Genomic DNA, 25,214 nt, shown 5'->3' with positions numbered 1-25,214 from the left:
TCCATTCAATGGTCTCAAGGGTCTCTTGGATAACATTTTGAGGCTTAGGCTTACTCACCACCTTGGAGTAGACTTAGTTTCCTTGCCACTTTCCTCAATTTGGTCTTAATTTTGGCCTCCTTCCTTTTGGACTCTTCCCTAGCCTACCCATGGCTGGTTTTCAGCTCCTCCAAGCATATTTGCAGTGCGGCATTTTCATCCTTCAAATTTTCAAGGCATTAGGATCAAGCCCCCCTATTACAGCCCTAGATCATAACATGAGCTATGGATGGGTTAGGCCCAAGCTGTGAACCCATTTAACAGGGTGTAAAAATGCCCTTAAGTTGGGGACACCCCTGGATAGGTCTATATGTATGAGCTGTGGGCTCATTTTTGGGCATGTGGTGGACCCCTTAGGATACCATGACCTAGAGCAGGCCTATGCCAAGTCTAGTCAAACACCTGGATTGGTGGATGCTTGGTTGTGACTATGGTGCTTGGCTAACCTTAGTCTCAGAGGGTGGTCTTTTATACACAGATCTACCAATGGGAGGGTGAGTTTGCCAGCTCCCACAAGAAGGTCCTTGTTAATGCTTGGTGTTTTTGCAGATCAGAAGGTCTAGGGTTCGGTCCTTTGGTTTGTGCTTAGCTACCCCTTATCTTAGTCCATGTTACAATTGGTATCAAAGATACTTTGTTGCTTAAATCAAGGCAATTCACTTTGTTTCAGTGAAGCTTCCTACAGGTCAGCAATTGCGATTTTTTTAGGGGTTTGTTGTTGGACACAGATCAGAAGTCAACTTTTGCTTCCTTCTTTTCTCTGCTGAAATCTGATCCCTTTTTGTGCCCTCCTGGTGGATGACCTTCTCATTGCAGGTGTGGCATTTGGGAGCTATATCCCAAAATCACGATGGAATACCTATGCTCAAACCCTGATTTGATGACTTTTGCACATTGCTACCCCTTCAAAGAAAAACAGTGCAAAGGCTATGCATAGCAGAGGTTGGTGTGCCAAGTATATCTGCTGAAATTTCCAGCTTTGATCTCTATGCTTCTTATATGTTATGTGACAATTGTGGTTGGCATTTTTCTAAACGGTGTTCCGAACCGTTTGCTCTAAGAGATTGAAGACTCCACTTATTTTCGCTAGGGCTTGTCAAAACTCCCAATCACAAATTTGCACTTCAAGGAATTCTTTCAAGGATGAGCCTTATTTGATATGCAATGGACTGAGCTTATGTTGTAAGCCTTATTCTCATATATGTCTTTTGCAAGACACTTTACTTTACTCAAACATGCATGCAGACCTCTATAAAGAGTTATATACCTCCAGATAATTATTTGAATGCAGAAACAAATGAAAATATGACTCACTTGATAAGCTGTCAAACTCTCCTTCTTAAGCTTCTTCCCCCAGAAAGCAGCCAGTGCGCAATGTGCCTGTCCACAAACTGGATCCTGCCAACACAAAACGATTTAGTTGAAAGAATAATCTCCCAATCATTTTTCAGGAGAGGGGGGGGGGATTTATCTCAATGAAAATTAAAAGATATGAGAGTAATAAAAGTATGTGTTGTAAAATAAAGAAAGCCGGAAAATGGAAAAATACCTACATAACAGTATTATTGTTTTATACTGCATGAATATTAGCAAAAGCAGCCATCCAGGCAAAATTGATTAAGGCCTTGAATGTGAGTGGACTAAACAATTGCTTCCATAAAGCTTACATGAACATGGATTTGAAACGTGCTTTATATTTCATTGCAGAAAGACAAAAAAGGGCAACAATATCTTAGAATTATTTTTAAAGAATCTAACTGACTAATTTCTGGCATCCCTCCTTGATTTTCATACTATTTTACTCAAGCTCATACAAACTGGACCTAGCAAATTTGTCTTCTAGAAAGACTATTGGTGTACATATTGACAACATTGTAATACATGGGATGATAACTAATGTATTGAACACTTCCATGCTCTCTTGTTATGATTTTCAACTTGTGTTCTGTTAGCGTTGGTTCTAAAATTAGTGGTAACAATATTCTAGCTGGGTGTATGTTACATACATCAGTGCAAAACAGGATTTGGGGCTGTTTTAGGGCAGCTATGCAATGTGAATGCCCCTGGTTACGGAATGCCTGGTTACAGAATGCCCCTGGTTGTAACAACATATTTGAACCTTGGAGGAACAATATTTTGTACCTCCTCTAACCCATCCTCTTGCTCAGTCTTTCATGAATGTGTGTGTGCGATCCACAGAGGGAAACCCATACAGGTGAGAGTTCCGGTGTCATGTGCATGGACCATGACTTGGAAGGGCACACATAGATTAGGGTTCGAATTAGGGTTTTTGGTATTTTTAGTGCACTAGGCTCGAGCCTATATAAGGATCCCAGGGGTTCACTTTTCAATGGCGCAAGTTAGAGCAAGCTCAACTCTTCCTTGCCTCCTGTCTAGATCCTGGATCATGTTGTAGATGCGCACCTGCTTCCTAGCATAGCCCAATACCCAACAGCTGATCCAAGGCCCATGGCCGCCATCTGGTGGTATGGGATGCCAGGCTAGTTGGGATCTGGTTGGGAGATGTGCCAATAGCTCAGCTTGTAGCTCGAAGGGGACGTCCCAGTTTCTCGAGTCTTTTCCTCGCAGACTCTATGCTTGTTTTGCAGCTCCAGGTTTTCAAGAGCCTTGGGGTCATGTCCACTCCTGAAGTCGAGTTTCTGTAGAGAAGGAATCGCAGGCCACGGTCTCCTCCAGGTATGCAGGAAATTCGCATCTTGCTCACCCTTCCACAAGCATATACCTAGATGAATCCAGGAACATTCCCAAACTCATCCTTCCACAAGCACACTAAATTTGTCTATTAGAATCGAGGGAAATTTTTATTTTTGAGTAGAGAAGGTGGATTCCATGCAAGATCACCATGAACAGGGAAGGTGGAAATTTCGTTTTTTCAGTAGAAAGGTGGAAATTTCATTTTGAGTTGAAATCTGCAAAGAAACGTAGGAAAGGAGTACAGGAGCTTGAAATCATTTAGGAAATCTGATCCAAGGCTGCTAGAGGGAAGGTGAATTGTTGTAGGCGTGTGAATTCCAGCTTTTGGAAGGCGACTTGAGGTTCATTTGCCACACATGGAGTGGTAGTGCTTCGATTCACCTTGGGAAGTGAGTGTAAACTGAGTTAGGGATGCGAATTTCATTAAGATTGGTTTGCGTACTAGTTATCAAGAAAGGACAGCCTTATGGTCATTACGAGTTTCTCATATTACCTTTTGGTTTGACCAATGCTCCCGTGACCTTCCAACAAATGATGAATGACTTGTTCCGAGATTATTTGGGCAAGTTTGTCATTGTGTTCTTGGATGATATCTTGGTTTACATTAGAGGATCACCTTAGCGATCTTTGGATTGTCTTAGTTTTACTTAGACAGAATCAATTGTATGCCAGGATGAGTAAATGTGACTTCGTAATGAAAGAGATTATTTACTTAGCACACATGATTTCTAGGGAAGGTATTAGCATTGATCTAGATCTTATTGAAAAGGTTTGGATTGGCCAATACCTTAGACTGTGAAACAACTTCGTTCTATCCTAGGGTTTACTGTGTTTTTTAAGGAAATCGTACGTGATTATTCTAAATCAAGGTACCATTGACCAACATATTGAAAGGTTGTGGATGTCGATTCCAGTTCGCCTCCATAGGGTTGGAGAAGTGGTCCCCAATGGTGTTTGATGCTATTATGGGAGATCAGTTTTCACGCATGATGGATGAGTGGATGGGGCCACAGGGGGCACAGCGACGCGTCACTGACTTCTATACATGTGAGTCAGCCCCAGGACACAGTGGAGTGGAGGAGGAGGAGCTAGCCGACATGAGAGCAGTCTGGATCAGCAGCCCACATGGTACCACCGAGATAGGGGCGCAGAGACCACATGCGCGATAGAGAGTAATCAGAGTACACTCTATTGAGGTCCGCAAAATCAATAAAGACTGCATGGCACAAACAAGCATTACATGTTAACTAGAGAGGATCAAATTGACAGACCGTTCTTCATAGAATAAACTCATATGTCAACCTATGAGCTGTGTAGCATCAGCCACAACTAGCCTACCAAAATTACTGCACAGGACTACCAGACTACCAAGATGTCACTAAGATCATATACAGTACATAAACAGAAGGAAAACAAGCTATTAGCCAACACAATTATTCTGATTTTCTTGTTTCAAATTTCTTAAAAGTGCACCACTTCCAGAAATTGTCCTATTGCCATAACTCAATTTCTTAGATATTCTACTTCTTTCAAGAGTTTTATCCAATTGTTACAAGAGTTACTGTCAACGCATGTGTGCACACCATCTGTGTGGCATTCAAAAGTGTGGTTTTAGCAAAAGATATTTATGTCTCATTACATTAGAATTATTCATGCCCTATTCAGCAATGATACTAAAAATCTCAAAGTCAACAGAAAAATATTCATAAGGAAAGTACATGCAAAACAAAAAACGCCCTTCAAACATAACCTTACCTCATCTATACCAACTTTTGGGGCAAAGAACCGAGAGTTAAAATCATAGCCCACATGATTGGGTGCTGGTCCTGTCACTATGATCCCTCTAGCCGAGCTCTTTCTCATTTCATCAAAACAAGGTGTGAGAGCCTCTACTTCCTTTCCTGAGGAAAGCTCCACCTTAAAGAAAATTTAGGTCAGCTCATATGTACATATCAGTACCGCTATTTTATTCACAAATTTCAGCAAGAGAAAGAAAGAAAGTTTATTAATGTCTACGCAAGACCAAAAGGTCCATGAGAGATAATAGAGCCTAAACGAGCTAATGCCTTGATCGTAGCTTAAAAATATTACAAGAGAAAAGATTCCTACCAGGAGATCATTAGCAATAGTCTTCCTAAAAGACACAGGGGTAACATCTTTGAAGGTGTTTGATAAAATTGCCAGCTCGGAGTTGCACTCAGTGGATGGTAAGATAGGAAAATTTAATTCCACCAAAAACTTATCAGGAGGGTATAGCCCATCTGTAACATTACCGTCACCTTCATTTGCAAATGTTTCAACTCTGCATGCAGTCAAGACTCCTCTTCTTTGAGTATGAAAGTGAATCAATTTTCCATCCACAACCCTGGACGCAAAAAGCAGGTAGGCAGATGCCAAAGTCGCATGCCCACAGAGATCAACCTGTCCAAAATAATAAAGCATAATTCCTTGTCACAATCTTACATACTATCATCACTTTGCCATTACGTTGTATTACACTTGCATGCTTTCCTAGATTCCTTGACCTCAATCATGCCATTCCATTAGTGTTTCCCCAGAAGGGGATGTGAGCTCATCTTCGAGATATGTTTTGGTCCTTAAGAGCATAGCTGAAATGCCCTCCCAAGTAAGAATTCCACTTACTATGTGTTCGCCCTGGATCAAATAATCCCAATAGCACCCATATCACAAGGTCTCTACTGATTCATTGCTCGAGTGTGTTACGTGGTTACGGATGGTGCCAAAGTACAGCAATTAGGCTGTCCTTGGATTTTGAGAGGGACCGATGATGACCGCGAGGGTGGTGAAAGGATTGCTCGAGGACGCTGGCGTGTTTGTGATGAGGAGAGTGATACCATGGACAGTTGGTGCTACCTGGATTGTACCTGTGTTCCAAGATGGTTTACCTTGGTGGAGGTAGATTACAGGAAAAGGGGTTGCAGGTTCAAGGACTAAGATGAAGGACGTCTCCACCTTGTTCTTGAGAACTTCTCCATGTAAGCTGATGGAGCATCTACATCAATGAGTGGGAATAGGCCCACAGTGGGTCGGTGAGAGGGGATGTTGGAATATAGTAGTCACCTCCCCACCTAGGAGCCCCCAAATGATGAGGACATGGGGCAGGATGACCTGCCCTAGGTTACGGGATTTGAGGGAAGCCACGTGGGCTGAGAAAGAGGAAGCAACGGGGGTTGAACACAGAGAGAGAGAGAGAGAGAGAGAGAGAGGCTGCCATTTGAGCAGCATATGGGACTGCTACACAGACCCTGAAAGAGGGCAAAAAGGCAAGCACCTGCAAAAGCATGTGGATCAGCATTTGTATTATGTTCGAGTCTGCTGAGGGCCCATGTGCATGCCTGCAACAAGACGGTAAATGAGCAGGAATTGTTGGCAGTCTGTAGCAGGTAGGGTCACTCGTACAGGCCTTATTTGTAGGCCACTGAGACAAGGCCAGCTCTGTGCAACAGACACTAGTACAACAGGTGGTGGACCAGTAGGGGCCTGCCACATGGCACTCCAATCGGCAATTGCTGACTGGGCCAGCCCAGTCTGTAGATCTGGTTGCCTGAACTATAATTTGAGTCAGCCAGATCTTGAGGGCATTTGCTCTATAAAAGGGCCCTACTTTTGGGGATCCAGTATCCATCTTGTGCCTCAATATTGGCTGCATCTAGAGCAGCAGGGAGGCCAGGGCTCAGTATTCAAGGAGTGCCCAGAAAGGTATTACAACAGCCAGCCCACTGAAGTTCTTGGTGAGCACGCAGACTAGAGGACAGCTTTATAAGATCCCAAATGTTCACATTTAGGCAGTACAGTGACTACTAGATGGTGACACATTGAGCATGCTTTTGTATTAGGTTGTGTCCATATATATACCTTCAAAGTTCATAAGACTAGAATATATCCAATTACAAATTAAATTTTTCATAAAACAAGCAAAAGACCTAAGGAAAGAAGGGAGTCTGTGACTTTAGAAAAAATTATCGGTAAATGAGACAAATAAAAATATAAATAACTTAGTAAGCAAAGCTACACTTATGATCTAATCAGTACCCAAGTATAAGCTGCCATCTGGGTTTCGAAAGATTCCAGTATCTTTGGAAAGGTTTTGTTCATCTTTGGAGTAATCTACATCACATGTTTTTCTGTTCTACTCCTAGAATGAGTTTGCACGGGTTCCTTGTGTGGATGAACTGAGTTCCAAAAAGATGAGCCACACTAATGGCTTGCAAATGTCACGTGTGGTTGTGTGGTAGGACAAAAGCAGACGAGTCTGAATCCTGACAAATGCCCACATCTCACAGCGAGCAGTGCAACTTATCCTGCCAACTTTGGAGGAGGTGTGTAGTGCTTGCCAATGTGATGATAAGGTGCTGAAAGAGAATGCCAAGACTGTTGTGAAGCCAATGCCAAATGAGAGCAATGGGGAGGCATGGAAACAAGGTGAAGTTGCTGTCCGAGATAAACGTTGATGTGCACACCCAAATACCTTTCATTTATACTCCCGTAAATCCTATCAAATTTGTGGAGATATTAGATAATCCCAACATAGCCATAATGAGGAAAGAAAACAGCTTGCAGTGGGGAGGACCTTGAAGACAAAAAATTAGATGACAGTTGTACCATGTCTACAGTAGAGCAATAAGAATGGAAATATACCTCTGAATTGGGAGTGAACCATCTGATATCAAAATCATGGTCTGTGTCATCAGGTAATATGCATTTCATCCTCTGCTCACACTGTGTCCCTTCACTTCCACCATCATATGATTCACTTGACGCTGCAGACCTTCTTACTAGGAATGCTGTTTGAGAAAGATTGAATTCTGATGCCACCTGCTGCATCCAATGACTTTCCTGCCAAGCAGGAAGCAAGCATATAGCGGCAGGATTGCCTTTGAAAGGTGTCCCTGTGAAAGCATCCACCTGCAATAAGAAATTAGGAAGCTTGACAAATATGGGGAAGAAACAATTACTCTCTATTTAAGTAACGTATGGACCAACTTAAGTTTGCAATTGCCAGCCCCACAATTTCCTCCTCCTCTTCACAGCATCTATAAATGGAAGCATCACGAAGCAAACAGTAGCTACTGAGATTTCTTTCTATTTTATGTTACTTCACTAAAACAAAAATTGAGTATTTTTCCTCATATCAAAGCACCTTTTATACATTATCCCTTATTTGCCCTCATTTAAACCATAACAGAATAGTTGTTACACTGCATGGTACTACATGGAAGGAACTGTCCCTTATTCCTTCACTAAATTTGAGTATTTTTCCTAATATCAACAGCACCTTTTCTCCATTATCTGTTATTTCCCCTCGTTTAAAACGTATTAGAATAGTTGTTACACTGCATGGTACTATAGGGAGTGAACTGTCCCAGAAATCCTACTCTGCATATCTAATAGTTGTTACACTGCATGGTACTACAGGGAGTGAACTATTCCAGAAATCCTACTCTGCTTATCTAATAGTTGTTACACTGCATGGTACTACAGGGAGGGAACTGTCTACTTTATGTTACTTCACTAAAACAAAATTTGAGTATTTTTCCTTATATCAACAGCACCTTTTGCCCAGTATCCCTTATTTGCCCTCGTTTAAACCATAACACAATAGTTGCTACACTGCATGGTACTACAGGGAGGGAACTGTCCCAGAAATCCTCCTCTGCATATCTGATAACCTACCACACTACGTTGTTCTGGATGCTTGAGTGGAGGGTATTTACTTCAAATGATGGTTCAAATTTAAAAAAAAACTGAATCCTTAAAAAGGATTAGAGAGCACGACTTTAAGTGACAAATCTTTTTAATACAAAAAAAGAAACTTTCTATTAATGCTTGGAAACACTGAAACAATACAAGTCGGCTGTCCCAAAGGCGCCAACCAGAAAAGAAACCCCTCTGCCTGACAAGCCAGCCTGCCTCCCAAGAATCCAGCTCACTGCCTATGGTGTCTCAAGAACAGGGGTTAACAACCGGGGGGGGAGGGGGGGGGGACTAATACAACCAGCAAATCCCTCGCGGCGTGATGATGTAGAAAACTCCTGCAGGCCATGCCTTGTAGAACCGCTCCCGCCTTTCAGCGGTTGCCGATGCCCTATACTCCCAGGTGGCGTGCAGCGTATAGTTGATATCCTGCCAAATAGCAACCAGAGTGGCTGACGGCGGAGCCCGATGTCCCCGCATCATTTTGACTTTGAAAAAACAAGTAATTCCAATGACTCTGCATCGTGCCAGCCTAGACATTAAGTCCAAAGTGATGTTGCGAAGTATTAAATGCATCTCAATCCTCATGGATATCCCCCATTGTGAGTTTCCCTTCGCGTCTTCCAAAGCCTTTGATTCTTGAATGTCAATCAAGGCATGACCAACCAAGTTGACTTGGTTTCTTGAATTGCAATTTGCACTCATCCGCCTGTATCATCAACCAATGTATCGGACTCCTCCGGAGTCTTCATGCACCATCAAGGAACTCAGTCCTTTGCATGAGATGACCATGGTAGTTGCTCTTACAGTTGCACGGACTTTCCCTCCTTGACTTCATTCTTCTCCACATCATCCTCATGGTTAATATCCATCAATGCTGGTTGGTCTCTTAGGGCTTCAATATCCACTCGCCTGACATGTTTCTCGAACATGACAATCTCTGCTGATCCTTATTGCCTTGGTGGATAGGCTGTAAAACCCTTTGAGTGTATATCCATCCTATGGCTATGCACATGCATAAAGTAAGCCTATGTGGTTGCTTCATTTAAAACCCCTAGCTCTAAGCCAACTAGAGGAGAAGGTTCGATTGGTCTATCGGGATGAATGCCAATTGTTGGCCCTGCTACAGCCTACACTGCTAGAAGTAGATTGCTTACATGGCAGTCTCAGTGGACTTTGTTGTGTGGATGCTAATGTGGTATCTTGGGTGGCTGGCCACGTGTCCTTTGTGATGCGGGTGCTGATATGGCATGGCTGTCCACGCATTCTACTCACTTCCTGCTACCCTGGTCTGCATCGTGTTGTTCTGTGCCTTCCTCCTGGGGGTCTCACAGCCCTCGTGGCTGCCCTACGCCTACACAAATGGCCACTCGCTGAGGGATGGCCATGACAACTCTCGATGTGTTGCATCAAAACACGAAACACTAGTTCTTGGAGATCGCAATGCAACTCTACAGAATCACCATCTTGTCCTCGTGGAAAGCTGCTCCAAAATGGTGGCTGAAACAGTGGCCTTCCAGGTTCCGCTACATTCACCCACCTAGAGGTCTTTGCAATGGCTGACTTCTTAGCGGCTATCAGTGCCTCAACAGCGTCCTCTGCTGGTTCACTGTGTGGAGTTGTCATTGCGGTTGCCATCTCCCTCCAGAGTTGTGCTATCTCCTGGCTCAGGCTGTGGATGAGACGTTCCTGCTCTGCCTCTCGTGTACAGAGGCAATGTATGATGGGATCGTGTCGCTGTGGAGTGTGTATGGGTGTGGTGTGAATGGGGGCTGAAGTGAGGCATGGTGAGGGGACACCTGGAGTGTGGGAGTGGAAGGACCTACTGAGAGGGGGAAGGATGGCTGAGTGAGGGGTAGGGGTGACAGGAAAGAGGCAAACTGTGTATGTGCGGTGATGGGATAGCGGGTTGGGCTGAGAGGGGGTCCTGATGGCAAGGATGCTGTAAACTCTACCGCTTCCCCAGGTACTGTCAATATCGGTGCAGTCACCGCCAGAGATGGTGCATCACCTTTTTCCCCTTTGGCCATTGTCCTTTTCTATTCTCTGTTTTTCTCAAATGATGCTGTGAGTTTTTTGGGCTGAAATTCAAGGAGGGGAGAGGGCTTATAGCGGGTATGGTCCCAGGTCGCAAGGGTGCGGGCACCCTTGCTGCAGATCGCGATGGTGCGGGACAGATCAGGACAGCCCACGGGGGCTGTTGGAGGTCGTGGGGTACTGATGAGATGGTCTGAAGAGCCAGAGGGACCAGAGACCTTTGGAGGTGAAGGAGAACAATTTTTGTTCAAATTGTTCTGGGAACAAAGCTGATGTCATTGGATTTATTTGGGTCACCTCCCCACCTGTGAGCCCCCACTAAGGAGGACAGGGGGAGGTGTACCATCAAGGTATGCAAGCTACATGTTTGGGATGCAAGGAAGGGCTGCCACATGGGTAGCATGCAAGGTGCCATGTAGGCAGCATGGACTGCAAGAAAATCTGTCAAAGGCGCCAACCAGAAAAGAAACCCCTCTGCCTGGCAAGCCAGCCTGCCTCCCGAGAATCCAGCTCACTGCCTATGGTAGTGTCTAGGCCGGCACGATGCAGAGTCATTGGAATTACTTGTTTTTTCAGAGTCAAAATGATGCGGGGACATCGGGCTCCGCCGTCAGCCACTCTGGTCGCTATTTGGCAGGATATCATCTATACGCTGTGTGCCACCTGGGAGTACAGGGCATCGGCAACCGCTGAAAGGCGGGAGTGGTTCTACAAGGCATGGCCTGCAGGAGTTTTCTACATCACCACGCCGCGAGGGATTTGCTGGTTGTATTAGCCCCCCGCCCCTCCCCCCCCGGTTGTTAACCCCTGTTCTTGAGACAAGTCCAAAGTGATGTTGCGAAGTATTAAATGCATCTCAATCCTCATGGATATCCCCCATTGTGAGTTTCCCTTTGCGTCTTCCAAAGCCTTTGATTCTTGAATGTCAATCAAGGCATGACCAACCAAGTTGACTTGGTTTCTTGAATCGCAATTTGCACTCATCCGCCTGTATCATCAACCAATGTATCGGACTCCTCCGGGGTCTTCATGCACCATCAAGGAACTCAGTCCTTTGCATGAGATGACCATGGTAGTTGCTCTTACAGTTGCACGGACTTTCCCTCCTTGACTTCATTCTTCTCCACATCGTCCTCATGGTTAATATCCATCAATGCTGGTTGGTCTCTTAGGGCTTCAATGTCCACTTGCCTGACATGTTTCTCGAACATGACAATCTCTGCTGATCCTTATTGCCCTGGTGGATAGGCTGTAAAACCCTTTGAGTGTATATCCATCCTATGGCTATGCACATGCATAAAGTAAGCCTATGTGGTTGCTTCATTTAAAACCCCTAGCTCTAAGCCAACTGGAGGAGAAGGTTCGATTGGTCTATCGGGATGAATGCCATTTGTTGGCCCTGCTACAGCCTACACGGCTAGAAGTAGATTGCTTACATGGCAGTCTCAGTGGACTTTGTTGTGTGGATGCTAATGTGGTATCTTGGGTGGCTGGCCACGTGTCCTTTGTGATGCGGGTGCTGATATGGCATGGCTGTCCATGCATTCTACTCACTTCCTGCTACCCTGATCTGCATCGTGTTGTTCTGTGCCTTCCTCTTGGGGGTCTCACAGCCCTCGTGGCTGCCCTACGCCTACACGAATGGCCACTCGCTGAGGGATGGCCATGACACTAATTCAGATTGTTGGTCTTGAATCAACCCTGATGAAACAGCACTGAACTCTCGATGTGTTGCATAAAAACACAAAACACTAGTTCTTGGAGATCGCAATGCAACTCTACAGAATCACCATCTTGTCCTCGTGGAAAGCTGCTCCAAAATGGTGGCTGAAACGGTGGCCTTCGCAGGTTCCGCTACATTCACCCACCTAGAGGTCTTTGCAATGGCTGACTTCTTAGCGGCTATCTGTGCCTCAACAGCGTCCTCTGCTGTTCCACTGTGTGGAGTTGTCATTGCGGTTGCCATCTCCCTCCAGAGTTGTGCTATCTCCTGGCTCAGGCTGTGGAAGAGACGTTCCTGCTCTGACTCTCGTGTACAGAGGCAATGTCTCTCAAAGGGAACATGGTCCCAGGAATCTGACAGGATCGTGTGGCTGTGGAGCGTGTATGGGTGTGGTGTGAAGGGTGGCTGAAGTGAGGCATGGTGAGGGGACACCTGGAGTGTGGGAGTGGAAGGACCTACTGAGAGGGGGAAGGATGGCTGAGTGAGGGGTAGGGGTGACAGGAAAGAGGCAAACTGTGTATGTGCGGTGATGGGATAGCGGGTTGGGCTGAGAGGGGGTCCTGATGGCAAGGATGCTGTAAACTCTACCGCTTCCCCAGGTACTGTCAATATCGGTGCAGTCACCGCCAGGGATGGTGCATCACCTTTTTCCCCTTTGGCCATTGTCCTTTTCTATTCTCTGTTTTTCTCAAATGATGCTGTGAGTTTTTTGGGCTGAAATTCAAGGAGGGGGAGAGGGCTTATAGCGGGTCTGGTCCCAGGTCGCAAGGGTGCAGGCACCCTTGCTGCAGATCGTGATCGTGCGGGACAGCCTGGACACCCTTGCTGCAGGTTGCGATTGCGCGGGACAGATCAGGACAGCCCACGGGGGCTGTTGGAGGTCGCGGGGTACTGATGAGATGGTCTGAAGAGCCAGAGGGACCAGAGACCTTTGGAGGTGAAGGAGAACAATTTTTGCTCAAATTGTTCTGGGAACAAAGCTGATGTCATTGGATTTATTTGGGTCACCTCCCCACCTGTGAGCCCCCACTAAGGAGGACAGGGGGAGGTGTACCATCAAGGTATGCAAGCTACATGTTTGGGATGCAAGGAAGGGCTGCCACATGGGTAGCATGCAAGGTGCCATGTAGGCAGCATGGACTGCAAGAAAATCTGTCAGAAGACAGTGACTAAGGCAGCACAAGCCTAGAGCAAAGGACACCTTGCAAGGGCAGCCAAAATGGGCTGTCATGGCCAAGAGGCTGCAAACAGATCTGCAGACCTGTGCAGCAAACAGGTGTAATCTAAAGCAGTTAGACAGGTAAGGGCAGGCTGGAAATGTGCAGCAGACAGGCGCAGCATGGAGTGCTGCCCCTTGGAAGCAGGTCGCAGTGTTTGGATGGACACATGTCTGCAAGACTGGGCCGGGCCAATCTGCAGACTGGTCAGGCATGTTTCAGGGGATTCCAAGCCCTATATAAAGGGCCCCTGGGGGGATATTCCTTATTCACTCTCCAGGGTTCTAGGCGCCTTGCCCAACAGCAGGAACGTCCTAAACACCCACAGAAGGTTCTAATACCAGGATGCCTATGCAGCACTAGGAAGGACAGGCATCAAGAGAGACGTGTGCCTCATCATTGGCTGCAAATGGAAGCAGCAAGGAGGTCAAGGAACACGGAGCAACCACTGGCAACAAGGTGTCTTTGCGGGGCATCACTATGCGGCCCAATGAAGCTCTAGGAGAGAATGCAGGCTGAGGCTAGATGGTAGCACACTGTGCACACCTTTTGTACACTGATATCACTTGCATGAGGGAGGTGTCTTTGAGAGGACCTCAAGGATCAAAGTTAGATGGATGCAGGGACACTGCAGCTGTCTCTACAAGTTTACACAGGGATGTTGTGGGTGCCAGCATATGGTACCTGGCTTGTTTTCAAAGCAAGCATGCAAATGGGTGGATTCATTGGTATGTATACTCTTTGTGCACACATTTAGACTTTAGTAGCATGCTATGGGCAAAGTCTTTGCTTTATGTTTCTTAGGTGTGGAGAGACTGGAGGGTGAAAGCCTTCCTGGTAGGCAGAGGGAGAAGTCTTGGTGCTTCTTCAAATCTTGGCTCCAAGTTACCGGAAGAAACACGATGAACCTGTTGAAACCTTCATGGTGGAGACAGGGACATCTACAAGCCAAACGAGTACGCTGTTACTGGAGGATCACTCAGTGCAGAGCTCATCTGGAGCTCATAGTCCAGGAATTCTAGAAGGACACTTGGCATCTCATTGTTCAAGTGAATGACTCAGATGTGGATATAGCCAAAGTGAAGACATTGAAACAGACATTGGAAGCTATCAGACCTCTAAGAAAGATGTATTAATGAAAATATGAACTGCAAGAAAGAAACTCCATGTGTCCAGAGGAGCTCTGTCATATCCTGTCATGTGTCCTGTATCATGTCAAGGGCACATGACAGAAGCTTTGCCTGGTCCCGGCTAGGACCTTGGCATGAGGCAACCTGATGCCGAGATGCTACAATGATGGTGCCTCAGATGGGCGGGTGCTCGCTAGGCCTATTGTAGAGTTGCCTCAAGGATCTAACCTTAGACACACTTCATAATGCAATAAGAAATAACAATAAGACAACTAGAAAGCGAACCACCTTGATCCACCCTCTCATTTGCCCATCACACTTAGGATGATCAACGAAAGTCATACTCAAAGTAGTTCCCAAGTTTTGAAACACTTCCGTCCAGAGAACTTTGGATCTCTATCACTGATTATGTCTCAAGGCAACCCAGATAATCTGAACAGCTGCTCGAAAAACTTGTGAGCCAGTTTAGTAGCCTTCACAGTTGTCTTGGTAGGTAAAAATATTGCCATCTTTGTCTACCTTTACCACTACCCAATAAGTTCCCTCAATCAGTTTGGCGTAACCCCAACGTGAAGTCCATGGAAATACTATCCCATTTACTTCCAAGGATATCTAGAGGATGCAACAACCTTCTACCCTTTAGGCGTTCTGCTTTATTTACCTGACACTACTGGCATTTTACCACACAATCAATCATTCCGGCCTTTATCTTAGGCTAGTAAAACGTGTAATTTATTCAATCATAAGTTAAGCTGAATTATTCGATGACCTTCAGTCAGAGTGCCATAACATTCATATGGGATCCTCCTCCTAATCTCGGCGACATCAAGAACGCAAAACAATAACCCATTCCGAATGTAGAACTTGTATGGAGCTCCTTGTATGGACTTGCTACCAATATCGACCAAAATGACTGCCGGTTCTACATAGCCCTATCAGGGAATCATAGAGGCTAGTTAAAGCTCAAGAGTGTACCTCACCACTGTGACTCAAAGCATAGGCAATCCCATTTAAGGTACCCTTCCAGTACCTCATCTCCATGTCAAAATCTTGCATTAATTTAGCCCACTGTGCCTGCCTTCTTCTCAACTCAGGCCTATTATAGATGTTTTGATAATCTCATGGTCTCTCAACTCAGGCCTATTACAGATGTTTTGATAGACTCATGGTCTCTCAATACAACAAACTTGGATCCCATAGAGATAGTCTCCAAGTTTTCAATGCGTGAATAACTGCATATAATTCCTCTCCATGAGTAAAAAGCTACAAGTCGATCCTCTTGGATAAAGCTGCAGGTGCCACAAAATACTAGCATCAGCCTCGACCACGAATGGTCATCTAGGATTCAACAAAGCCAATATAGGTGACTCTCTCACCTCAATCTTGAGAATCTGAAAAGCCTCATCAAGGTTTTCATCCTAGGGTATAAAACTAAGGTCCGCATCCTTTAAGGAGGTTCGTTTAAACGAACAGTTAGCTTCAAATAGTCACTCACTCACTTCTTTACAAAGACATTGGATCCTAGAATGCTTGAAGTTGCCTTACTGTTTGAGGAACAGGCCGATCCAAAACCATCTGGATCCTCTCATGATCAATGCTCATGCCCTCTCAGGAAATCTTGTATCCAAGATACAAGAGAACTCACTCTTAGACCCCTTTGCATACAATTTCTCACGTTTTAGTATCTCAAATACAAGATGGGGATGCCTGATATGCTCGTCAAGAGTACTAGTCTATAGCATAATATCATCTAAGAAAATAACCACAAATTTTCCTAGACAATCTCAAAAATATCATTTATCATCTATTGAAATGTCATAGGAGCATTCGTGAGTCCAAAAGAAAGTACAAGGAACTCATAATGGCCATATCCATTCAGAATCCATCTTAAAGATGCCTTCCTCAGCTATTCATATCTAGTGATAACTAGTACTAAGATCAATCTTTGTAAATAGGCAACTCCTTGTATACCGATCCTTGATTCAAACCTTATTCGATTTCTTATCATTTATGCACATCCTTCGACTTTCATCCTTCTTGAACTTTTGTAGCACCAATGAACCCCACGGGGATTTACTTCTTCTTATTTGCCCCGTTTGTAGGTATTCCGATAGCAGTTGAGATACGTCATCTTCTATAAGGTGTCATGTTTGCAGGTTGAACCCCTGGAAGTAATTGTATCTTATGATCTACCGGCGACCTATCTAGTAGTAAACCATGCACTAACTCAAAAGAAAGTTGTTTTTATTTTTGCAAGTGCTCGTGTTTCCCATGCATCTAATTTAGAAGGCTCAGACATACTATTAACTTCAGATGAAAATTTATATACCCAATCAGATTTGATACACTTCATACTCACAATTTGCAACTTCCAACGAGTTTACAAGAGTACAAAATGGAATATCAAAATCACCTTGTAATACATGGTGGTACACCCTCTTTAATGAGACCCTACTAATCAGTTTGGACATTTTGTTTATGGAACCATTCTCCCCAATTTGATCTAGATTCATTAGCATAAAGTCTAGATTATCCATGTGAGTATGTATGCCAATGGGAATCTCTGTCACACATCGATCCCAACCGCCATGCCCACTTTATAGACATGGTCACTTGGTTGTGTGCCAGCACTCCAATTTCTGCACAAGTTTGGCATTCAATGAAATCGTGATAACTATCAAAGTCAATTAGGATGTGGAGTGTTTTACCCAAAACAAACCCACACATACAAACAAGGTCATTGGGCTTGAGCAATTTCATATTGTAGGTACAATCTTGAAGAAATAGTATTACCTTTGACCTCAGTCAAAGTTCCATGTCCACTTTGATTTAGGACTAAAGTGTATATAGAAGAAATAGTATTACCTTTAACCTCAGTCAAAGTTGCAACCAAAATTAACCAACTCCAATCCTTAAGAAAGATCTTAGATAAACTCAAAACGTTTCCATTACACGGCATCAAGGGCAGTACTAACAATGTGATACATGAGTTTGTTCACGTGCTTTGCAACAAAAATCAAGACCAAGAGTCAAAATCAGGACCAATATTTGAAAGGAGTATAATTTGCATTTTCCTTGCCTCAGAAGAAAGAGAATATATTACTTTTCGCAAAAGGAACGAAATGTTAACGTCAATGCCAAACGCATGTATGTACATACATCATGCACGCTGAACCGATAAATGTACATCCTGTGGGACGTGCAAAGCGACGCGAGCCAAACTCGAGGAAATAAGAATACCCATGGAAACACTACCAATACCATATCTAAATACAAGGAAGGATTTCTCTCCTTCAACGCCGCCGTCGCTAAGACCTTTGCTGCTGGCGTAATCTCTCCGAGTCTCCCACGTTTACGGACCTCCAATGACATCTAAACGTACACCAACCACTTCTACTACTATGAATCGCATAATGATCGTCGGGTTCGGGAGAGAAAAGTGGGCTGTGGTACTAAATTCAAATCGAGCTTCTTAGATGATTTATGTCATTCAGCCTGATTCATTACTTCTCTACATTCGCAGAGGCGCTCTTTCAAACTACGGAGCTAAAACGCGGAGTCCAAAGACGATGCACGATTCGTCTTTGTCACATTGCATAAAGGCTGAATGATTTGAATGAAAAATGTTCAAAACTGCAAGAAGCGTAGCATACCACGGCGTAATTGATGACTTTGCCGGACGAGGAAGAGAGATCACAGACGGGAAACAAGATTTTGGAAGGACCCATTGTTGGAGCTCGATGGAAGTGTCGGAATTCAATTAAAGTGATGCTCACTTGTTGATGGAATTGTTGGAGTCTTGCAATACTCTCTCAGTTGTGCCAATACTCTTGCAATACTCTCTCATTTGTGTCAATACTCACATTCCACGTGTTTTTTTGACCTCTACATACATTGACTAGTCAAGAGCGCTCGTATCACATGTGAGGTAGTTTTCTAAGCTTATCACATGTTTTCTAAGCTTAACACCAGAATTTTCTGCGATCTGTTGCGCTGGTGCTTGCGATCCGCAGGAGACTGAGTCAATTGGGAATCGAGATTAAACCAATTTCACCGATTTGTCCAGCTGCCTCGAGATTACACGCATCTCATCAGCTTCACCGCGATGGATTAATCTTTGCAAACAGTGAAGAGTCTCTGAATATCACAAACAACAGCTTGATTGTTCAGCAGCTCTTCTCCACAATAGTCAAGAGGTCTTATCACATGTGAGGAGATGGAGTGTTAGCATCCATATTCGAAATTATTTCTATGCTCTTCATGTGCTATAAGAGTTGAAAAAGGAACAAGGTGAATGATTATAAATCATTCAAAGGCCTGCCCTAGATTCAAAATAGCAAGGAAGATGTGCAGTGCGGAAAAGAGGACGGAGATGATGAATTGAAAGAGAGAGACATTAACCAAGTCAAAGCTACCAAGTCATCAGTGCCACGTGGATTGTCTACCTCAGTACTGACCTTCTGCAAGCACACATGTGCACACAAGTGACACATCGGCACCTTGCTCCACTGGCACACCTCTTGGCAAGCACATCCTTGCATGTGACACACAACTGCCACATCATCATTGTGCATTTCACCTTTTTTTTTGCCCCAGTCGTATCTCTTGATCTAGGAAGAATTTGTCGGCACTCCAAAAAGAAAAATCGATCGATTTTTTGTGTTCTACACATTTGTCTCATCACGCACACATTTCGGTGCAAGTATCACTCACTGTTCAGCCTTGCCAACAAATCCACTTCCTACATGCACATCAGCCTCTACATCGATGCATCTGACCCAGAATCTAAAACAAACAAAGAAAATGAATTATTTGTTGCTTTTTCATCACTCGATGGTTGGTCTAGATATAGATTAGAGTAGATCAGATCATCCATAGTAGAGAGAACTCCAAAGCAGCCAATCGAAGCCATGCCAAAAAAATCCTAAATAGTTCCTACTCAGGGTCAGTCCCAATGCTCGCATGTGGTTTCACATCATCACATTACCTGAAACTTGGTTCATCAGTTTAGTGAGCAGACTTAAGAGTGTTCAAAGGTATTGATCGATTGATCAGTGGGGCAGATAGTACATGATTTGATTTCACACACACATGCCATCATTGTAAAGCCTATTTGGCTATTTTTTGGCATTGTGCACATCATTTCAAGCCTTGTAAAGCCTCTTGGCTATTCCCGGCATCATTTGTCACAAGCCTTGTAACAGATTGGATTATATATTATAGTCCTATCTTCTCCACCGATAGTCCAGATTTCAGTTGATACACTCAATGTTTTGCAGTTGATTCAAACAATGATTTCATAGACACTTTGGGTACATTTTCTTGCACCATGTCTATGACTAGCAGCCTCAATTTGGTGGCATCTACTAAGTTAGACAACTCCAATTATGACACATGGAAATACCAAAACCATTCTTCAACTTCATGACAAATGGGATACCAACATCTACCACCATGAATAAGAGCTCTTGGAAACCGAACACAAAATTTCCAAATGGACTCATTACACTTATAGGTGAAAAAGGTACATAGATAGAAAGGCTCACAGTGTGATGATATCCTAGATTGATTGAATGATGGAGGAAATCGCATATCTTTTCCCATGCAGACATGTTGCACTTTTGGTAGCCATCCTTTCTTCCCAAACTTGAACTTCAAGATGCGCCCCTTCCACTCATGCAAGATATCACCTCTCTTGCTCTTGGGAAGCTTATGTGGACCTTTGGTTGATCCTTTCATCACACTATCGAGTCATTTAAGCTGTAGGTGCAAGGGATCCACTCATCCAATGCATTTTTGGGGTTATGGAAGACATAAGAGGTCACAACATTGCATGGTCTTGTAGCCTTGCTCCTCACCATGCTTGCAAAGGTTGCAACAACAAGAATGGGACTCCTACACAGGGCAATGAAGCTCCAACAAAGGCACAAAAGAGGGAGAAGGAGAGGGACAAAGCAGCAACAATAGAGGCATAGGAGAGGAAGAAGGAGAGGGATAGAGCAACTCCAACAAAGACACAAAAGAGGGAGATGGAGAAGCACAGAGCAACACCAATAAAGGCACGGGAGAGAGAGAGGGCAGAGGGAGAGAGAGAGGGGGGGGAGGTACACAACAAATGGAAGAGAGAAAGAGAGAGAGAGAGAGAGAGAGAGAGAGAGAGAGAGAGAGAGACACACACACACACACAGAGGAGCTGTAGCAAGCAAGCCAGAGCAGGAGGGAGTAGAGAAAGAGGGGGAAGAGGGCAAATGCAAGGGAAGCAATTCAAAAATGGAGGGAATGGCAGGTTGGACCAGATGAGTGGGGGGAAGAGGCCCTAGAAAGAGGGAGGGGAGAAGAAAAATCTGCCACAAGGAGCCTACCATCTCATTGAAGGTAGATTTGGGCTCATATGGGGGAGGTACACCTGGTAGGAGGTTCAAACATGGGTTGGGGGGGGGGGAATGGTTTGGGTGGTTCCTAGTGTAAGGGGACCAACCAATAGGGGCTCTCTGCAAGCCAGCCCACCCTCCACCTCAACATACCATTGCCCACAACTTCTAGCACTCTCATTGGTACACCTCAAATCCCTCTCTAATCCCTTGAAATTAGGAAACACTAATTGGAGACCCTTTTGAGACCCCATTTCTCCCCTAATGGTATGCTCTATCTCATAGATGAATCCTGCATCTATGAGTTTTTGGATCTCCTCTCTCAGTATGAGCACATATTTATATGATAGGGTTGCTGATGCATTGCCGTGACATCATTTAGCATGGGTATCGTGTGTTGCATGACTTCAATGGGCACACCCTTCATATCTGTGTATTTCCAGGCCATGCAATCCTTGTACTCTGGAAGGAGGGCAATTAAAGCATTCTCCTCGTTGGGGGCAAGGTCATCTACTATGAATACTGGTTGTGGGTCCTCCCATTCCGACGCTAGGTTTACCTCCTTAACCTTGGTTGGGCTGTCGTATCCTTGGAAGCACCCTTCTTCCTAAGTTCTCTTGGCCTACTGGTATAAGATCTTGTGATCCTCGATTGTGTAGGCCTTGTAATGGGAAGGTACCTGTCGTAGATCCTCCTCCTCTTTGGCTCCTGCTCCACTCCCCTTGCAGTGGTATTCCTCTTGGCCCTAGTGAGAGCCTTCAGGACTTTGGGAGTTGGGAGCTTTGAACCTAAGGGGGGTTTCGTCATGGCACTTATGGAGCCGACTGGGGGGAGGTAACCTTGCTCAACCGTGATCCCCAATTGGAGGAGAGCTGATGGTGAGCAGTCATGGCACCCACATATGTAAGCCCATGGAGGTCCAATTTGACCCTTACTATCCCCTTGCTCACCTCGCGGGGTTTGAGCATTTCAAACATCTTGAGGGGAACCACCGTGCTCAACCGTTCGTGCTCGGGGGTTGTTATTTGGAACCCTATTCTTTTTGGGACGTTGATGGTTGCTAGAATATGCATCCAATTCTGAGAGAGCTTTGGCTTCAAGAGAGGGGCATACCAAAATTCATCTGCCTCCTTCTCGTCCTCTTCTTTCCCACTAGTTTGGAATGGTTTCAAGGATGCGGTCCTATAGATTGTGTCGGATTCTATGGCGAACGTGTACAATTTGCTCCTCATGCTGTAAATAGATGTTATTAGAGAATCATGTATGAGTCTGGACATTCACAAAAAGGGCTTGCCTCGGATGGCTTCATATCCAGACTAGTAAAGTCCATGACTACAAATCTAATGGAGTACATGGCATACTCAGGTCATCCTAGGAGAGGGCTCATTCGGAGGTAGAGGAGGTGGCGAGGGTGGCTGTCTCCTCATCTGAACCGTCTGGGATGAGCATTTGGTTCATTCCTTTGCCCACCCGGGTGGCCTTCTTGGACCTAGTCTGTGGGGGTTGGGGCACCTTGGGGTTTTGCGACACGGGAACTTTGTCCTTCCTTGCCTACTTCTTCATCTCCTTGCCTATGGCTTTGGCCTGCATTCTCATGATGACCTTCAAGGGTACTGCCGCTACTTGACCCTATTCAATGCTCAGCAAGTTTATGCTAGTACTCTTGGGCGGGGTGGCTGAGTTGCTGGTCTCCTCAGGGGGAAATCCTTGAATAAATGCTCTACTCCACAATCAACACCCAACGGCATAGGGCATGTTGTGGGCAGAATTACCAAGGTAAGATGCCTATAGGGACAATCCTTTAGAAAATGTAGCCCTTGGCATTTAAAGCATGACACAGGAGGGTCCATTGAGCCCTTATACATGCATTCACTTGCCTTGTGCGGACCTTGGCAAGTATAGCATTGGAATTTGGGCATTTGCAGTACGGAGTTCATGCCTCTTGCCATTGTGGCCACGAGAGCTTTGTGGAACATTGGGACATGCTGATCCTTATGTAAAAGATAGTGACTTATGATGCCACTTCCCTCCTCACAAGGGTAATAGTCGGGGTGACGGTGGTCCTATTCCAACTCCTCCCAATCATTGGTTAGTGCCTCCACCAACACTTGATTGACTAGAGCTATATGAGGTGGGGGAGGTTGTGGACCCAGTGTGGGTGGTGGGAGCCTATTGTGCCTTATATTGCCTTGAATTGGCTAAAGGGACACCTTTTGCATTCATATGGTTGGGTGGGGCTGTCAGGGCTAATGGGGGTCTTGCTTGGTTGATAGATCTAGTTGGGGAAGGACCCTCAAGAATCGGCATTGGGAGGTGTCGTGGTTTCCCCATCTATAGCAGTGTGCACAGTAGAGCGCTTGCCTTGCCTTAAGGCAGGGGCACTCATTGGAGGGGTGATCAACATTGCATACCCCGCACCACATGTTGTCTCTCCTAGGAAACAAATGGGGGTTGCTCAATGTCTCCTTGGAGGTCCCTAACTTCCACTACTGGCCTAGCTAATCAGTAAGTTGGAGGCTAACTCACTCATATCCAAGCCCTTAGGCTCATTCTTCTCCTTCTTGGTAGGCTCTGTGCTGGAAGACCTTACCAATTGTGATACCTCTGATGGAGTTGTAGTTTTGTCCTAGACAACCTTATCCATCATATTATCACTTATATGGATAGCTAACTTGCGGTAGAGTTTGAAGGAAGTGGGATTCATAATCCTTAGCAGCTTTGGGTCTGCCAATCCGATGAGGAAGCATGGCAGCAATCATTTGTTGCTCATCCTTTCATATGGTTCGTAGCAGGAATTGAGGTGTTTGATCCTAGCAATGTAATCTCAGAAGGATTCCTTGTCATTCTGTATGAACATTGCAAATGAGGAAGGGATAGAAGCCGACGACCCTGTAGTGGTAAGTTCGAACAATGTTTTGTATTTTGATGGTCTTCTAGTATAATTTGGTTTTGTTGGTCTTCTAATGTTTGTTGAATTGTTGCAAGAGGAATTTAAGGTCGATGAACCCCCATCTCATTCGGTGAGCCACGAGCAAGTTTTCTCCTCAAGGGCCTATGGAGCTGGTGAAATGCAAGGCATTGTCACGTGCTATTGGGTACTCCAAAATTACTTGGAATGCCAACAAGGTCATTTTGGTACATGGCCTGGCCACTATCAATGCTTTTGGATCAAACATTCATGGCAAGGCATTGACAATAATAGCTATGTCATTGGTAGCAGGAGAGGAGGATCTTAGTGCTATTATAGCTAGGTTTACATCTAGTAGTCCACTAGGGGATTCAAAGACCCCTACTCTCAATCATAATAGAACTAGCTAAGAAGATAGATAGCCTATGAGGCCTCTTGTAATACATTCTAAAATATAAACATATATTTCAATGGATACTTGACTTTTATTTTTATCGTTGATGCTATATTTGTTCCATCCTTTCAATTGTGTTAATTTAATGCATTTCTAGCCAATTTAGCAAGATTTTCACCAATACTGGGTGTTCTGATGATCATTTTTGTCAAATCCTAGAGGGATTCCACCGTGGCAATAGAAGGCAAGTGTTTGGGATGTCGGGAGGAGCCCAGAATGCTCAAAACCCACCACGGTGCAAAATTTGGGCATTTTGGACTCCTCATGAACACTTTTGCCTTCTACACCACGGTAAAATTCCTCCAGGATTTGTTAGAATTCAAAAATAAACATTGAAATGAACAATAAAGTCAGTCATAAACAAGGAGAATTTACTTAACAATGTGATAGTGTACAAAATCTAGATATATTTTATTAAAAAATATCGTCCCTTATGCCTCAGATACAACAATGTGCCTTCAAGGATAGGGGGTAGTCTAAGTCCTAGGGTGGGCTCCAATGGGTTCTAGGACTTCAAGCTTGGGTCCATTCATAGCTGCTTTGCCAGAGCCATGTTCTTGTCCATGACCGTGACGTGCTGGCACACAAGTTGGCATCCTCAAACAAAGAGTTGGTGACTTGCTCTGTAGCCTCCTGGAGCACTCCCATAGCTCTTGTGCTGAAGTGCACGTTGTCCTTGTGCCCTTGTGCTATCTCTCATACCACACAATGGAAGGGAGCATGCAGGATCAGGTTGTCAGTACTCTTCTATAGCTGTCTGATCTCCCTTAGGTCCCTTGCTCTTGGCTTTCTCTGTATGGCTTCCTGACTCTTAGTGGAGGCCATATAGGTACACTCCATGGCCTCTTATTTGCTTTGAACTTCTTGTCCTGCTCTTCTTTGCTTTGATCCTCCTCCTAATTATC

General features: G+C 44.7%; 1 protein-coding gene across 1 annotated transcript in view; it reads right to left on the bottom strand.

The window, feature by feature from the left end:
• LOC147882060 (uncharacterized) overlaps nt 1-18,740 on the bottom strand; it is a 36,267-nt gene extending 17,527 nt beyond the window's left edge. Inside the window, exons 1-6 of the mRNA XM_087401767.1 lie at nt 18,546-18,740; nt 18,230-18,459; nt 7,414-7,680; nt 4,864-5,175; nt 4,510-4,671; nt 1,354-1,437 (exon numbers count right to left, since the gene is read on the bottom strand). Of these exons, the coding sequence (XP_087257893.1) occupies nt 1,354-1,437; nt 4,510-4,671; nt 4,864-5,175; nt 7,414-7,680; nt 18,230-18,304 (900 nt within the window). The 5' untranslated portion in view covers nt 18,305-18,459; nt 18,546-18,740. The remainder of the gene's footprint in view (nt 1-1,353; nt 1,438-4,509; nt 4,672-4,863; nt 5,176-7,413; nt 7,681-18,229; nt 18,460-18,545) is intronic.
• Between the last annotated feature and the right edge of the window lie 6,474 nt (nt 18,741-25,214).

Source organism: Dipteris shenzhenensis, chromosome 30, assembly GCF_047967505.1.
Source record: "Dipteris shenzhenensis isolate YYH24624 ecotype China chromosome 30, Dip_SZ_1.0, whole genome shotgun sequence".
NCBI classification, from domain to species: domain Eukaryota; kingdom Viridiplantae; phylum Streptophyta; class Polypodiopsida; order Gleicheniales; family Dipteridaceae; genus Dipteris; species Dipteris shenzhenensis.
The sequence above is the reverse complement of the archived record's forward strand: the minus strand, read 5'-3'. Positions and strand labels throughout refer to the sequence as shown.